The 17,414-nt window shown below is 42.8% G+C and overlaps 2 protein-coding genes across 3 annotated transcripts; both read right to left on the bottom strand.

The window, feature by feature from the left end:
• Positions 1 to 1,526: 1,526 nt before the first annotated feature.
• manea (mannosidase, endo-alpha) lies at positions 1,527 to 4,836 on the bottom strand. 2 transcript variants are annotated; one of them, XM_079174253.1, is made up of 5 exons: positions 4,800 to 4,836; positions 3,391 to 4,009; positions 3,038 to 3,147; positions 2,825 to 2,901; positions 1,527 to 2,676 (listed from the first exon to the last, which is right to left on the bottom strand). In XM_079174253.1, exons 2-5 carry the CDS (start codon positions 3,899 to 3,901, stop codon positions 2,043 to 2,045), a joined length of 1,332 nt encoding a protein of 443 aa, XP_079030379.1. In that variant the 5' UTR covers positions 3,902 to 4,009; positions 4,800 to 4,836; the 3' UTR covers positions 1,527 to 2,042. The 2 variants fall into 2 exon arrangements, with proteins under 2 accessions (XP_079030379.1, XP_079030378.1); XM_079174252.1 differs by lacking the exon at positions 4,800 to 4,836 and adding an exon at positions 4,571 to 4,786.
• Positions 4,837 to 6,160: 1,324 nt separating this feature from the next.
• LOC306707661 (serine/threonine-protein phosphatase PP1-beta catalytic subunit-like) lies at positions 6,161 to 17,395 on the bottom strand. The gene is made up of 8 exons (XM_079175223.1): positions 17,322 to 17,395; positions 13,948 to 14,079; positions 9,552 to 9,782; positions 9,350 to 9,454; positions 9,150 to 9,221; positions 8,707 to 8,858; positions 8,058 to 8,192; positions 6,161 to 7,921 (listed from the first exon to the last, which is right to left on the bottom strand). The coding sequence occupies exons 1-8, from the start codon at positions 17,371 to 17,373 to the stop codon at positions 7,817 to 7,819; spliced, it is 984 nt and encodes a 327-aa protein (XP_079031349.1). The 5' UTR covers positions 17,374 to 17,395; the 3' UTR covers positions 6,161 to 7,816.
• Between the last annotated feature and the right edge of the window lie 19 nt (positions 17,396 to 17,414).

Here is a 17,414-nt window from a genome sequence, read left to right on the forward strand (position 1 = left end):
AGCGCCGGTCAGTGCATTTATGGTGAGAGACCATTTCTAATTAGCTGGCGAGGATTTGCCGTCAAAACCAGGTACCACTGCTCAGCCATGGGTTGCAGGGGGGTAAAAAAAACAGCCATGTATTTCACTCACCATCTCGACAGGCGTGAGTCAAAATAGACCTTTCTTCTCATTTCCTCCAGAGGTCCGTATACGCTTTTTCAAAGACACCTTGCAACATACGGAAGATGCGGATGCGTTTGGAATAAAAAGTCGCGCCCGTCCGCCGTATTTGCAGGAATAGATCCGGATGAGCCCACATCCATCGTCTTGATCCAGGCAAAAAAAAAAAGATACCTACTGTAGCAATGTGCGCTGAATCTTCCCCGCTGCTGCACACCGACGCAAAGAATGATGGCTGCAAAAAAAAAAAAAAAAAAAGGAAGAAAGAAGAGTAGAATTGGCTGCTACCTCGTCAGCCTGCACACTATATTCATGGCTCGGTGTGTGAGGACGCCATGTATGCCCAGTGATGTGATGCGATGTGGAATAATTTCCTGCTGGCTGCCCATGCGCTACCTTGCTCTGTTTACCGTCAATGCAGCTGCAGGCTGTGGCGGAGCTCCAGTGTGTGTGGGATGCTGGGATTCAGCGTTAGTGCATATTACACTTTAGTCATCTGCTTATGGTTCTCCTTTGAATAAACAGGTGAATCATTGCTGCTGTGGGTGAAAAGGTCCCCTCTCTCTTGGCCTGTGTCTTTATCCTAATAACACAACAATGGGAGCTCTATGTGTGAGTGATGAACTATGACCAGCCATGTTTTATGTAATTTACATTACTCGCTGATATGAACTGTCTCAGCACATAAGGTGCTTAAGGGTTCCACATGTTACCATTAGCACTATTACACCTTTACCATCGCATGTTATGCCTATTAGCTCATTAACTAATCATTTAAAGTGGCACTCCTGCAATGTATTATTGCTCTTCCATAAAGTTGGGGGACATGTGAGAGACAGATTAAAACAACAACAAAAGAAAGAGCAGTCAAAATCAAAGGAGTGGAGGCTGAGACATCACCGCTTTTTGTCCCTTCTATGGGTCAAGCTCCAAAAACACTGCAACCTCCAATACCCATAATGCAACTCAATAGTGTCTTTCATTAGACCCCCTCTCTGCCTGGTAAATGCCTACGGCTTCCCGACTAAAAGCTCTGAAAACCCTGCTGTACATTACTGAGCACTAAACAGAGCGGACTGGACACAGCTAGCGACTATAGCTGGTGAACACCGTGCAGCATTTAGCCGTTTTAAGAGCCAGATATTTCCCTCATCCGTCCGTCGATCAAAAAACAAACTGTGAGAGAAACAATATTAGAGTTTGCCGGGTGGCCTGAACACGACTTTGGTGGCAAAAAATTCTAAAAAAATGTAACTTTTGCAGCATAGAAGTTCCAAAATAAACAGAGAGTTGGCATGTTCATTGGTGTCAGACCTTTATTATAAAAGGTAAGCTAGAACTCATCTCAGATTTGACGTTCTCCTTTCTAATATCAAGATCTATGTTGTGCCTTTTCTTGTATTGTTTCTGGGCTGAGGCAGAGATGGAAGAAGAGCGAGTGCGACAGCTTTATACCAGCAGACGGCTTTGTTTACTTTCACTCCTTTCCAGGGTGCACTTTATTTATTTCTATTGAGGTTTAATAGAGGCACAGATTTCTGCATGGTAAAACAAGCCTATCAACAGTTTTAGTTGGGTACTTTAAAGTCGGTGATAAGACATGCTGATTACGTTACAAATCCAAAAATGTGCACGGCTGTGTAAACATAAGTAATAAGACATCAGTTAAATTAACAATAATTTACCAAAATGTAAAAAAATCACATACATCATTGCAGCCCAAATAAAGATAATTTAGCTCACTTGCTTGTGGCTTTAAAAATCATTTGGCTCAGAAAATTACTCCTCATTTTGCATTTTGTTGTGCATTCTGCAACTACAACTTCATATAGCTTTCATGTAATCATTTTTATACAACCGTGAGTAAACTCTTAGTAAGCTCAATCCTGCCATTTTCGTCGCTCTCCACCAAAGATCGCAGCCCATTTGCGAGTTATCTCCAGGTAGATTGCAGGTTTGTTGGGCAGGTAGTCCAGATACACAGTCTGGCCTGTTTTGGGAATTGCCATTTCGATCTGAGACCCCTCGTGCCACTCATTAAAAGATGTTATAGAGATGAAATCAGGCCTGGCTTGTAACGCAGCACTCAGCGAGGTTTCGTAGTATTTGCCGTTGATGCGGTTTCGAGTGTTTTGGAAGTTCCAGGGCCGAATGCTCGTGTCAATGTACCCGGGGCCCACACTTGGCATGAATATCAGGTTGTTATCTTCACAGAAAGCTTTAAGAGAGTCCCAGTTCCGCTGAGTGGAGCCATAGGAAAACCCATTAGTAGCAAAGTAGGTGTAGACACCATCAAACCCGGCAGTCAGGATATCCCGCTTATGTTTCTCCTCAACCAGCAGGGCGATGAAGATGGCGTCATACGGGCTGTTCCTGATGCTGTTACTCTCCGTGTGTTTGAGCAGTTTGGCCCACTGCTCCGAGTTCATCAGATATGAGTCATACACATAGAAGAGGGGAAGAAGCTTGCCTGTGTTTGTCCGGTACTTGAAGAAAGCAGGGTGCTCCCCGTATCTGAGAGGAGGAGGTAAACAACACAAGATGAACAAGCAAAAAAAAAGGGGAAATGTTACAGGAATAAAAAAAGACTGATGAGAACTATATAAATCTGAAGGACTTCCAGAGGGAGTGTAAGATTATGGTGCTGAAGAAACACGCTCACTTCTCAATGATGTACTTGACATTAGCGAACATGTTGACTTCATCTCTGTCTTTGTAGGGTTCAATGTGAAACGCCACCTGTGAACACAGAAACGACAGCAACACTAAATGTCTTTTCAGAATATGAAGACATTGTTAAGGAACATCAAACATTTTCTCTCCTGCTAAATACAAAACAGAAGGCTCCTGAACTGACCGCTGTCTTCATACAGACCTTAATATGGTATTTATGTGCCACTTCCAACAGCAAAGGCACAATGTCATCCACTGGCTCACCATTATCATCCTTCGTATTAGGAGGATACCATGAGACAGCAAGGACACCTGAGTACGAACACAGTTACAGTTCAAACACGCAGATAATTGTTCATAAATATAATACGTTACTCCTATAGTGTAAATGTACTGCAGTTAACATTGAATGAGTCGTACAGTAGGGGCAGAAATGATCACCTTCCTGATGTCAGTCAAAAATATAGATCATGTATGTTAAATTGTTAAGTGATAATTACTTTAAATATAAGACTACTGACTGTGTGATTCCCTGTTTAGATTCATTTGTTTTACCAATGGCTGCTGTGCGCAGCTGCTGCATGTGAGACTCTACGACGGAGGGATCCCTGGAACTGTAGGCCCCTAAAGAGGGGTAGAAGTTGGCCCCGACGTCATCAGGTGGGACGTGTCTCCCCTGCGGATACCCCTGAGCCACCTTTAAGTCCCAGTGTGGCAGCTGCGGGTGGTCCCAGTGGATGTATTTGCCGTCAAACTTGGGGTTCCCATACCACGGGTAGTAGAAAGCATGAAGATAGTAGTTCGGAGGAGGGAACTTCCTCAGTGCAGCTTCTAGTTTGCCTGACTGATCCGAGTCACTCATTTTGAGCTGGTCAGGTTTGTTGTTGTTGTTGTTTTCTTTCTGGATGCGAGTGGGACTCTTTCTGTCCGGGAACAGCTCCGCGCCACCAGGGCTGCTGAACGGAGAGTCCTCCGGTGTCAGTGACTTCAAGACCACCGTCACTATGAGCACAAGCAGCACCGAAACAACCAGTGTGATGCAAGACTTGCGCCTAAACCTCGCCATTCTTCAGTCAGTGCTTGAGGCTTTCCACAGGTCATTGTTGAGACAGCGGATTGGGAATGTCGTTGGACAGGATGCCATTGAAGCTCCGAAAGGGAGCTTTTGTTCAGCCTGGAGGTTTGAGGAAGCAAGGAATATCAGTGTTACACAAGAAACATTAGGGCTGCAACTAATGATAATTGTTCTTGTTTAATAAACTAATCTTCTGCCCTATAAAAAGGTCAGGAAATAGTGAAAATGGGATTCAGAATCTCCCATGACTCAAAGAGAAATATCATAACTTCCTTGTTTGTCTGACTAACAGTCCAAAACCCCCAAAATAAACTACAATGTTGGAAAAGCAGCAAATAATTACATTGTTCAAGGCTACATGAGTAACAGATTATCAACTGAGCTGCCAAATAATTTCCTGTGGGTCGACTACTAATTTTTGCAGCTCTAATTTACGATAAATCAGCAAATTCTCACATGTTTTTGAGTCTGCAACCATCACATGTTTAGAAAAATATGTTAAAAATGCTCAAATCAGCTGCCAAGAGGCACATAAAGACACAGAGAGTAAGCTATACTGTCCTCAATGACTGCAACATCACATGTAGCTACTAGCACACAGTTTAGCAATGCATTCAGAAACAATGAACAAGCTAACGACGTTAGCCACTTCAACTCTACCTCTAGTGAAGAACTTTAGACTAGTCAACAGCAGCTGAGGATAACAGGGCTGACACAATATGAGTTTTAGCCTCCAACCGTCAAACACGTCACTTGTTTCCGTGTTCAAACTACGCTCATTTAAATACAATAAATAGCTTTAGAGTTAAACGCAAACAGTATGCGCAGCTCCGGCGACTCTTCATCAATTATTTTCGTTTGTATGAGATGCAAAGGACGGGGACACAACCTGCACTTCTGGTTTGTAGCTTGTCCCGAAAAACGTCGCTGATGTGTAAATCGCTCCCACTGCGACTGCGCAGTGACCGTGACCCATCCGTGTTGTATACAGATCTGAGGTCACGCGCTGCGTCCCGTCCAGTCAACGACAGTCAAAGGAGCAGTTTCACTGAATCAAAGGGATACATGTCGCCCCCGTGTGTTTGGAAAGGTGTATTACACAAAACAATCCGAACTAGAGAGGACAATCAATTGAAAGATTGTATGTTTGTATACTATTATTAAAATCATAACATTCCTGTTTTGAAAAAAAACAATCCAAGGTTAGTTTGCAGACACATCTACAGCTGGGAAAACAACATTTGTTCATCTCCATCATCGGGCACAATCTCATGTACATGGTAAGTGAAGCAGATACATCAGATGTTAATGTTGATAAATATGGCTACAAAAAATATGTATATGCTTCCACAAACTAAGAGAAAACATGAGTCTCCTCCTTGCTTCTACTTTGATTCGTAATTCTGACTTAGTCTATGTTTAAAGAATTTGTTGTGTTGTCATAAAATCTAATATTTATTCATATGAAATTGAGCTTCGACAATTATGTAACATCAACTGTAAAGCCATTAAGCTTATTTGATTTGATTGATCAATAGGATAGATCTGTTTTAACTTAATATTTTGGTTTATAATGTTCCATAGTTGTTTCGAGTGCTCGAAACCCAACATCTTCTTGGGCAGACACATTGGCAATGGAAGAACCACAGCCACGGAAGCCTTCTGGGCGCATGGAGAAGGAAAAGAGGACTCTCTCCCATCGGACCCCTTACTTCCTGAGGTCTAGTAACAGGGATGATACGATCATGACTGATGCAGTGAAAGTACAGGATTTACAGGTTTGGCAAGACAGGCTATTAGTTCACATATACCTAAACTTAACAGTCATCATAGCCTGATCAAATGAATACATTTAAATCTGTCCTTAGGCCGACTCCACATTCGACTCCTCACAGGCCATCATCTACTACAGTCTCCTATTTCTAAAAGTGGGACTGTGGCTCATCTTGGCATGGATGTTGTCCCACCTCGACCTGAGTGTTCCATGTTTTCGCCTGCCAGTGGTCCTCTGGTTGTATTCAAGGCCGATGAACAGAGCTCTGAGCTGGGCAAAGAAGCGTATGCGGGGCCCGGCCGCTTAAACCATCACTAGGTTCACTGATGAACAGGAGAGAAAAAGAGTCCCTTTGCTTTACAATCACTTTTACAAATAAGACATCCAGAGTATCAGTTGTACGTTGAGATAAAGAACTGTAGAGAATATCGTTGCAACGTCTCAAATTTCTTGACATTACAGACAAAACGAAACAATTTTGGTTTCCATCCATTTTATTGAATTTACAGACTTTCAAACAAACTTGTACAAATTGCAAAACAGCTTTTGGTAACACCTCCTTGTTTTGTTATTATCAGTATTAGGAAATAAATTAAGTGGATAAAAAGTAAGCAATGTGAATAGAGAACATAGAAATACAACAGAAAGAATAATACCACAAAGAGCAAAAAAAAAATAAACTGTTTTCCGCAAAGTCAGCTGCATCTCATTTGCAGTAGACTAGATATCTGCCAGTACCTCCTCAAGGTGAACGGCAACATTTTGTACCAGCGATGTAGTGAAAAGCCCATCCTGGGCCGTTTGAAATGCACATCTGATTTGTACTGTACTACTGTATTTATACACCAGGTGGCATCACTTCCCAAAACATCGCTGCCTGGTCCTGCCACCCACGCCCTTCCGACTCCTCCGGGTTTTCATACTCCAGAACGGATTCGGCTGATGCGACAGGAGGGTAGCAGTCGTTTTACTTAAAAGCTTCCAAGAGAAACCGTTCTTCATTATGTTTTTATGCACTCTATAAACACAGCACTAAACAATTCAAATACTGTCGAGCATTATGTGAAGCTTGCTTTATTTGTATTTGGTCTTTTTAACACTGTACGGCTTACTTAAGATACGTTAGACACTTACAAAATTGCAACCAGTGCTGTTAAGATATGTTCTATCCTTTCTTCATACAAACACTAGGAAAGGACAATTTCAGAAGCACTTTTAGTACACCAGAGGATAATATCGGGGGAAATTATCTTGATGAGAACAAACAATAAACCAGGAAAATGTCAATACCAGCTCAGCGTGAGGAGCGGCATGCTTTTGTGATGTCGAGGGGTGTCGAGGCACAGGGAGGCATAACAGAGCGGAGGAATCGATGCCCAGAGGGCGTTGTGTTTCGGGGAGTGTCCACTGCCAGCAGCATCCGATTTATCCTCTATTTTTTTTCCATTCAAGCCGGTCTCTTCACATTCTTTGCTACTCATGGGGAGGTGCACTTTTTCAGGGGTTAAATATATCAAATGTGCCACTGCACAACAACCGCAAGTGCACCACATATGCTGTAATGTGTTTAAACTGTTAAACCGGAATATAAGAAACGTTATTCGTGTCTACGGATTTAGCACGGACACACCGCAGTCTCATCAAAACACATTGGAAGGATTCTCTCTGCTCTTTTTTTTTTTTTTTTTTTTGAGAGGTCAAGGCAAAAACAATGTTCAATCTCTACGGTTTTTCTGTTAAACTGAAAAATAATTCCTCTAACTCAGTCACTTTGCCCCTCTAAACAGAGACGACACAGATCCTCAGAAAACCTTGAATGGCATTGGAAGTAAAACCACAAACAAGAGAATCTGTTAATAATATCAAAAATACTGACAAACAGGCAAAAAATAAAACAGATTGGGTCACAGCAAATTTATGTACACATACACATTAAGAAAAGAGCTGTCAGTGGAGTTTGGGGTGCGTGGGTGGGTGAGTGAGTGGGGAGAAAGGAGGAGAAAGAGTCGGGCCATTAGATAAGCCCTGTATCTTCGCTATACAGGGGAGTTACAGGGGTTGCCATGATCGCAGAACAGGGACGGACAGGGGGAGGAGGAGGGGGGGGGGGGGGGAGAGCCAAGGCTGTACGTTCACCTCTTCTTGGGGGCTTGGGTGGTGCGGGGTGGGGTGACGGGCCGACCAGAATTCACACCGCCATACTGATACTTGGCCTTCTTCTCTGACGGCTTTAGGATCTTTGAATAATAACAAAAGAACACACAGAGAGTGCGAGAGAGAGAGAGAGAGAGCGAGAGCGAGAGACGCATGTGTTAAGTGTTTCTGAGATAAGTCGATCGGCATTCATGTGCATGTGTAAAGCTTTTAGACTACCTGGAAGGAGCACATGAGGGATTCATCGACACTCATCATGCCGCCGGCGTTGTCGAACTCCCCGCAGTAGTTTGGAGCAGAGAAAAGTGTGACCAGTTGGCGTTTGGCAAAGAACTCGTATCCATCCTCCACAACCTGTTAGAAGACGCATGACATTATTCCACCGCCTACAGCGATCAATACCAAGAAAAACAGATCTTCAGCTCGTTTCAGAATCCAATTTTGCTATCGTGGTCGAGTGTCCATAACTACCCACACTTGAGTCAATATGAAACGCCCAACGCAGAGCCGAAATAGCTGTTGCGTAACAGAAAAATTATACTTTCCAATTTCGATGTCATGAACCTGACGCCAGCATCTCATTCTCAGTTTTATTTTACTATACAATAACTGAGTATTTAACAAAGTTATAATGAATGATGCATGGAGAAATACACTCGGCTAGACTGCTGCACGACATCTATTAATGTGTGCTTTAACTCTTGTGTCTGTGTCGAGTTACTTCTGCCAAAGACATACAAACTAATAGAGCTTTCATTAAAGTGCATGGCCAACCAATGTTACGTCTCTAAGAAAAAAACAAAGTCCATTTGCTTGCCATGCACTTGCTGCATTCCAGGCTCTCTACGTTCATTCCCTGCAGAATTACCTGGTGGGCTCTGCAGATGAGGTCCAGGTCGTGGCGGTTTAGGAACTTGCTGACCACATCTGCTCCGAAGGTGAAGGAGACCCCGCGGTCGTTCTCCCCCCAACCTTGTACATCCTTATCTGGGTCTGACCACAGAAGGTCACACAGCAGGCCTGAGACACACAAAGAGAGGAGAGATGGAGATAAGAACAAAGATCCTGACTTTGCTGATGAAACACAGCAGGTCTACTGATGTAATAAGTCATTTAATCAGGAAAACGTAAGTTCACTTCCTTTGGATTTCTCCCTAGAATACATTTATAGTAGGTCAGTGTGAGCATGCAGAGACACACACACACACACACACACACACACACACACACACACACACACACACACACACACACACACACACACACACACACACACACACACACACACACACACACACACACATACAGTACCTGTATCAGGCACGTCTGTAGGCCTCATGATCCTTCGAATCTGCTCCATTGACTGCAAATCAGGCGATAGCCCTAAAATAGAAGATAAAAGAGGTTACTTCTGTTCGGAGTTACTGCGATTATATTTCGAACCAGGGCATCAAAATGTTTGGTTTACAATTGGGGCAAGGGGATCAAACACGTGCAGACAGTTCTCCTACCTCCATGGCAGCAGAAGATCTTCTCATCAATGATAGCAGCAATGGGGAGGCAGTTAAAGCAGTCGGTGAAGGTCTTCCACAACTTGATGTTGAACCTGCGCTTGCCTGGTGGAACACATAAAACACACATTATTAAAAAAACCCAAACTACACATACGCGTCATTGCTCGTTTGTGTGCAGGTTTAGTTTACTTCAACTCACACTCATCGTAGAAACCGTAGATGCGGTTGATGGAAGCACACTCATGGTTGCCCCTGAGCAGGAAAAAGTTCTCTGGATATTTGATCTTGTAGGCCAGCAGAAGGCAGATGGTCTCCAGGGACTGTTTCCCTCTGTCCACGTAGTCCCCCAGGAACAGGTAGTTTGCCTCTGGAGGGAAACCCCCATACTCAAACAGCCTCAGAAGATCTGTGTATTGCCCGTGGATGTCACCTAAAAAGGGGGGAGAGAGGCAAAGGGGGGGGGGGGGACAAGGCGTTAGTTTGACTATTTTCCGTAAGTGCAGTCACAAGGACAGGCTGCTCAACATGAATGTATTACAGATAGTGAAACATTGAAAAGAATAAAACGGTAGTGGAGCGAAAGGGAAGAGCTCATCACAAACAGCGGTGATACAAGATGTAGAAAATGACCCTGGAGGACTTATTACAGATCTGTAAACCACATATTCACCCCCACACAACCAACTCCTGTCTCTCTGAATCCATTTTGATATTCAGAGCACAGACATGTAGGTTGGTGGGGATATACGACCGTGCATATGCTTCACAGGGACTACAGGGAGCTATTACAAACTGCCCACCAGATCGATGCCATGGCCCAAGGGAACGCTGACAATCCAGGTTAATCACAAAAAGGAAGCACATATCCACAAAAACTCATTTTAAAAACTCTCCCAGGACTCGGGGGTCAATCTTTTCTCTTCTTGACATCAGTCAGGGATGTACCGGAGCAGCTCTTCCCAAAAGCACAGGATCTCTGCAGGGGGGGGGGGGGCCTCACTTCCTCACCGAGCCAAGACCTGCTTTCTGTTTTTATATCCTCTCCCACCAACTCAAGAGCTGTTTTAAATTCGGGCTAAGTGCTTCAGACAGAGGTGACTGCAGTGAGTCTCACCAAAAAGACTAGAGCAATAATAACAGGCTTTATTTTGAACAAAACGGAAAAGCAAGTTCACGTGCCAATGCTTCATTACAAGATGGCACCAAATACACGTTCAAATGAAATAATAGGGCTAGTTGACATTTGCAGCTTTCTGGCGCTGAGATTAAAATGACCAACAAAAATTACAACTTTGTATCATGAGAGCATCTGGCATGATTTTTTTTGTATTTCATGGTGCCCGTCAGTGATCTAAGCACCGAACCCAAACCACGACTGGCATCTAACCTATACGGCAACAGGCCTGTACTTATTTTTGCCTGTCTCTTAGGATGGCATGTAAAAACTGCACGTTTTTTTTAACGTGCAAATGAATGATTAAAAGACCAGTTCTGAATGTTTGAAGTCCGGCTCGGTCTTATGCTCGGTGCTCAGCTGGTTAGCCGGTTGGTTTGTGTTTCACCATCAGTCATTTTCTTTGCCCCAGCTTGCCATCTAGTTTTGATGCAAGTACTGGTAATGCTAACAACTTCAAAAGTCCTTCACATTAATAATACAATATAAAATAATTCAAAGAATCTGAATTTTTCACGCTGGGGACAGACAGTAAAAGCCTGTATCCTGAGAGAGGAGAGTCCTGATTGGAGCAGAAGGTTTAAGGAGATCGGGCAGGTTCATATGCTCCATTTAGGCCCGCTGTAGTCTTAGTTAAGATTCTAGAGTGTTCTGAACCATTTGAAGACATTTAGCACTATTGCTGGCTTTAAAAAGATTAAACATACCGATAATGCGAACGTTTTGAATGGAGTTTTCTTTCTGCTGACCATATAAATAAGTAGAGAAAAGCCTGAACATGTGCTGCACTAATTAGCTCATCTCAATCAGCTGCGTCTGTCTAGCAGCTGATTGAGATGAGCTAATTATCAGCTGCTGAGTGACTCCTCGTGAGCATTCACAACAATTTCTATTTTAGTTGCCGTTTCAGACCCTATTTTGAGTTTTAACTTCTTAATGCAGATCACTGAATATTTTTACCAGCCATTCAACGTTTTTTGGTCTTCCACTTCCGACGCTTAATGGTCGTAAACACTCCGTCAGTGGTACCAGACAGTAGAACTATGGAATATATCATGCAGCGTACATCCCTAATTTGTGGAATTGATTTTTAAAAACAATATTTCTTAATACAAGTAAAAACCCATCTATATGGTGGCAGATGACCTGAAATTGGATAGGATTTAGCATTTATTTTTGTGTTCCAATTAACATTATTTCAGTGTTAGTTTGCCTTAATCATAGCTTGCACATACCACTTTAAGTCTGCATTGTGCTAATCTAGGCAAAGTTAAAGGCTGCTATAAGCTACAAATACTACATACAATTATGAATATACTCATTTTGACAAACACTGACTTTTCTAGTCTTGGCAGGCGAAAAGGCAACACACACTGAACAACAGAGTAAACACAGAGGACGACAGAACACTAATTCTTGCTTAGCTTTGCCATTTTGTTTTTTTTGTGGCAGTTTGCTTGGAAAAGTAAATGAAATGCAGCAACAAAACCACATTTGATAGAATGGTGAACACAGAGACATGGCAACATAGACTGTAATCTCTGCACAGACAGTTGGAGGTGAGTGAACTTTGTAAAAGCAGAGCAAACGACCACCATTTGATTGGCTGTCTGTTTGAAAATGTCTGCCTCGGGTTAGTTTTACTCTTCCCCACTAAGAGTTGCTGCGTGACTGAATGTGAATTCGTGAGCTTCACCAAAGACGGGCTTTTCTACCGGGCTGGCAGGCCCTCCCGCCTGCCGTCTCTAAAGAAATTGTAGGATGACAGTGAATTATTTACTCAGCAGCACTGACTGCAGTGGTTCAACAGATGTAAGGTTTAAAAAGCTGAGCAAAAGGCTGAAAGTTAAAAAAAAATGTAAAAAAAACATGAATTGCCCTGAGGTCAGTGTTATAAATGAATATGACTTATCTCAGAAGACAACACAATGTAAACACGATGGTGATAAGAGGACTCTAAAATATTAAAAAGGACACTGAAAGATCAGGCCACAAGACAAATCAGATGGAAAATAATGAAACAAACAATAACAATGTCTATGCATGATTAACCTACCATCAGGGCACTGGTGCTTAAAGGAACACGGCTACAATCAAGTGTGCTTTTGCCTGACCTCGTCTAGCTAGATAATCAACAGGTTCAAAAGCACCCACACAAAAACACATCGCCGATGAAAATGCTGCTCACAGCACATTTCAAGATGAAAACAACAAATAAACACAAAAACACTAAGCGATACAGTCTACGGTCCATGACTGTAATACAGTCCGTAGATGGCATGACACATAAAAATAGCAAAAATACTTTATGATATAATACTATATGCAGTATTGTATATCATGTGTTGGATTTGAAAACTTAATAAAAAACAATCTCCTTATGAATACACATAACACCTCATGACACATAGACCATGAACATGTATGAAAGACCTACACATAAACAGTACAAACATCAGAGTGCATGCTCGTGGTCCACCCATCCTCACAAAGAGGGTTTGGTTATTATCATCCCCGTCGCTGCACAAGGAACACCATTGTCAACAACGCTCTAATCGGGAAAAATACATTGTACCGTGTTTAAATAAATGATAAAGCAAAAACAAGTCCAAAGCTGCCGGCTTGGACCAAAGCACGCCTGAGACATTAAGATGTGGGAGAGAGGGTGAGCGCTGAACCTGATCCATGTGGCCCGAGTAAATAATTTAAGGCATTCACTGTCTTTATATTCAGTGCTGGTGTTCTGAAAGCCTGTCGTCACAGCCGTGGGTTAAAAGGCAAGTAATCAGTCTGGGGATAGGGGTACCGCAACAACAACAACAAAATAACACCTCTAACATGTGCATATTTGAGTAATATATTTGAGTAATATGCCAGGGTTAGGTCTACATGCATGAAGCCACTTGAAGCCTTTAAGAAGTCAATCATACTAATGTCAACATATGGATAACATCATAGTCTCAATACTAAATGATCACATTATCACTTGAAATACAAACGCTGCCATCTGAGGTTGACACAGTATTAGGTCCACAGAACAATAATCTCAAAGTAAACGTGCGTGTGTGGGCGGAAACTGGTATGAGGACAGCCACAAATGAACCGTGTGTGTAGGCTTGAGCCTCTGTGTGTGTGTGTGTGTGCTTGTGTACTGTATTTTCAAGGACTGGCGCGTATAGTAGACAGTTCGGAGTTGTTTTGCAGTCGCAGCGCTGCACTGGAGGGAAGACATAAAGCACATGGGAGTGTGCAGAGACAATTTGTTTGGATGTGTGCATTTCCCCGATATGCGTCCTTTTATATTTATACACAGGGTAGTCCAGTCGAGAGGAGCGGTGACTTAATATGACCCAGGCAAACACACATGAGGTTGTGAGAGAACGGCCTACTACGAGGCCACACATGTACCACACACACTGACCACAGATCTTCAGGGGGGCCTCCAGCTCCAGCAGGATGGGCTGGCTCAGGAAGATCTCCCTGGATTTGATGCAGAGGCCGCGCACCTCCGCCTCGGTCATCTGCACAATCTTCCCCGGGCGACATCCCCGCACTGGAGAGGAGAGAATGACACCGTCAGTGCTGTCGGGTTAGATTCATTGGCAGTGTTAACAAAGCTGCGCCGGCAGACCCCAAACACATTCAGGAGGATCACAAGGCAATCTTAAAATCTGATGAGCTTGTGGGCGTGATGGTTCTGGAGCTCACGGCTGCTAAATCTCAGCCATACTTAGACTACGAGAGCAGCTTGCATCTTCAGCACCGGTGCGGGTTTATTGGCCGTGTAGTTGCACTGTTAGCTTAAGCCTACTTTCTGGCGTCGTGCCACAGCGCTGGAAGCAGATTTATCTCACAAACGATGAGAAGAAGAAGAAGAGTGAGAATTGCAAACGTTGGCGAGAGTCAGCGGTTGAAATAATTGAGAGATTAAACATTAAAAACTGCTTCCTTGCTATGGTAGACTAAAGTTAAGATCCATCTAGTTTCAGTCTGTACTTTCACACCCTGTTGGACAGCCTGATTACCACAATGTTTCTGAAAGATGGCAAGTAATGAACATATCCATGACTGAGGAATTATGTAATAATTAAGATTCCAATAAAGGAACGCTGAGACTTGCGCTTTTCGTCAGAGAGGAAGTTTCCTGAAGCACTTTGCCTTTTTGTTTCCTTAAAGAATGACACATTAGCCAGGAATGATCAAAAAAGACAGGATGCTGTTCAAAATGGGTTAACTGATATATTGGTGATTTTCCTAAAGCTCAGAGCATGCATTGTTGTGCATACATAAATGCACACGTGCGCATGTACACATGCTACTTACACATTGTACTCATCATGTAATCCAACCAAATCTATGGAGCCTTACAGATGGTGAATCCAAGTGCCAAAAAACTATTCTAGGGCAGTGCTTCATTTGTGCCACGGTGTGAAAGGATGGGATTGCAGAAGTAGGGGCTCTTCACTCAACTACCAAGCGTCATCAGAGCCGAGCTAGTTAAGCTCGGAAGCTTAGCCTGCCCGGCTTTGACACGGAACCTTTCACTGCTCGCACTTCTGCAGCCTGGCATTTTTAAAAAGAGATTACGTTCTTAAGAACATCGAGGGGGCAAAAGGCTAAAATGAAGCAATGACAAGGATTTGCAACCGTCATTAACCAAATCACTGCTTGCTTGTGTGTGCGTGCATGATTGCGTGAGAAAGTGGCACAGTGTTTCACAACTAATTCCAATGAATAGGCACTCTCACTGACACTTGGCTTCTCCTCAAGACCAAATTTCCCCGAGGCTGCAAAACATACAGTTAAGCTATTTATGCGATGTTGGGATGCAAAATAAGGGCTTAAGAGTAAGACCTTTCAAATTAAGCACCAGGGAATTATGTTAACTACGTGCTGAACATCAGAAAATAACAACAAAAACATGTGCATGTGTTTTACAGCGAATAGAATACGTCCTTTATCAAAAACAAACTTACAACTGGATACTGGGAAAGTAAAAGAGACGGATTACTGAAAGGTGGGACCTACAAAACTTTGAAATTTGAAAGCCTGGCTTTGGTTTAACAACAGACAATAAAAAGAGACGCCAATTTTTTACACTGAACTACTATGTGAGAAGCCTATGAAATGATGACATTGTATTCATGTGTGTGTGATCACTTGTCTGAAGAGCCATCTTGCACCAACAAGATCACAGCGACACTGACCACTCGTGAGAGATGCAAAGTCCACCTCGTATTCAAAACATGTGCAACACAATCAACAAGTCACTGCAGTCCAAGCTGAGAAACAGAGAAACGCAGTGTGTGAAGGATCAACAAGCTTTCCAGCTGAAAAATATATAAAAGTTTCACACGCAGAACACAAACAAAAAGTTGATTGCAGTCTATGAATCAATGATATCATTTATTTTTAATTCATTTCACCATTTGGTAGCAATGCAAACTGCAAGAAACACAAGTCATCTGCAGTGTGACGGCATTTTCCAGCAGCTTCTATAAATAACCAATCTTAGCATTTCAGTGCCTGGCATGCTGGTGTCTCATCCCTCCAGCAGAGTCACAGATACTGGTGGAAAGTATGCCAAGGACAGCTGAATTTACCTTAGTGGTGTGCTCTGACTCAGAGATATATACGACAGGGGGGGGGCAGAAAACTCCCGGCCTCTTGTGCAGGTGATCGGCCTACACAAAAGGATTTTTGCACACCCCCCTCTCACTGCCAAAAGCACAACAAAAGTCCTTTTATTTACCAAGTACAAAAGCAATAATGGGACGGTGAACACGGCAACACAAGATGACATACTTTAAACTGTAGATAAGAACTTTTTGTGGAGAAGTCAGAGTAACGCACAGTACTTTCTCCATCTCTTTTAATTTAGTTTAGTTTTAGTTAGGTAGTTTAGTTATTCACCTGTACGAAGAGATTTTAAAAGGGCCCAACGTGCATAACACTGAATCCCAGCAATCTGCCCACTAAACACACACCTGAGTTACAAACCCAGAGAGGAGTGAGACACAACAAATAAAACTACTTCACAAAAAATAACAAAACAATTCAAGTTATAGCCTAGAATGTAACGCTGGTGATAAGGGCATAGAATACAATATGACAAGACAGGGTTATGCATATATTAGTGTTTTAACTTGGAATGTAAGGCTATTTCTAGAGCTTTACCCAATCTGTCAAAAGTAAAATTGCCCTTTTCAATAACGTATGACACCAATAGTTAATATCAATAGTTTATCATAACGATATCTCATGGGATATATGTAAGGGGCGCTGGTGAAAATCGATGTTAATGCCTTTGTTTAACAAACATTAACTTACTTAACTTGCTGAATATTAACGTGCGCAACAGTTACAACCACGACAATTGCTTCTGGGCTGTATTACCGTAATTACAGGACAAACGTCCCAGCCCTGCCATAGCTGTACATCATTTGGAGAATATATGCTAAAAACACGAGTCATAAAGTTAAATGACATGTTAAAGCAAAGGCCACGGCACAATAGAAATGACTTGCCAAGAGTAACGTCGCAATTACTGCGAACAACTGAAACACGTAGGCGTTCACCGCGGACAGTGTTAGTAAACACGGCCAGCTAACAGTAACGTTAGCCAGAGCTAGAGATACACCGTTACGATTGGCTGGCGTTAGCCCCACAAGCTAACATATTACCTGCGTTTTGTGAGGCAGCCGCGGTAGTTACAGAGCACAAATCGGACCGGGCTTAATGAACGTAAACGGTTGAGACTGTGTGTCATAACGAGACTGTATTGAAATTGTTCACCTTCCAGAAGCCGAGAGATGAGGCTGTCCACGTTCAATTCACCCTCCGCCATCTTCAAACTGATTTGGTGGTGGTTGGCCGGTTCGATTCCCC

The sequence above is a fragment of the Pholis gunnellus genome (assembly GCF_910591455.1).
Source record: "Pholis gunnellus genome assembly, chromosome: 15".
Classification (NCBI taxonomy): domain Eukaryota; kingdom Metazoa; phylum Chordata; class Actinopteri; order Perciformes; family Pholidae; genus Pholis; species Pholis gunnellus.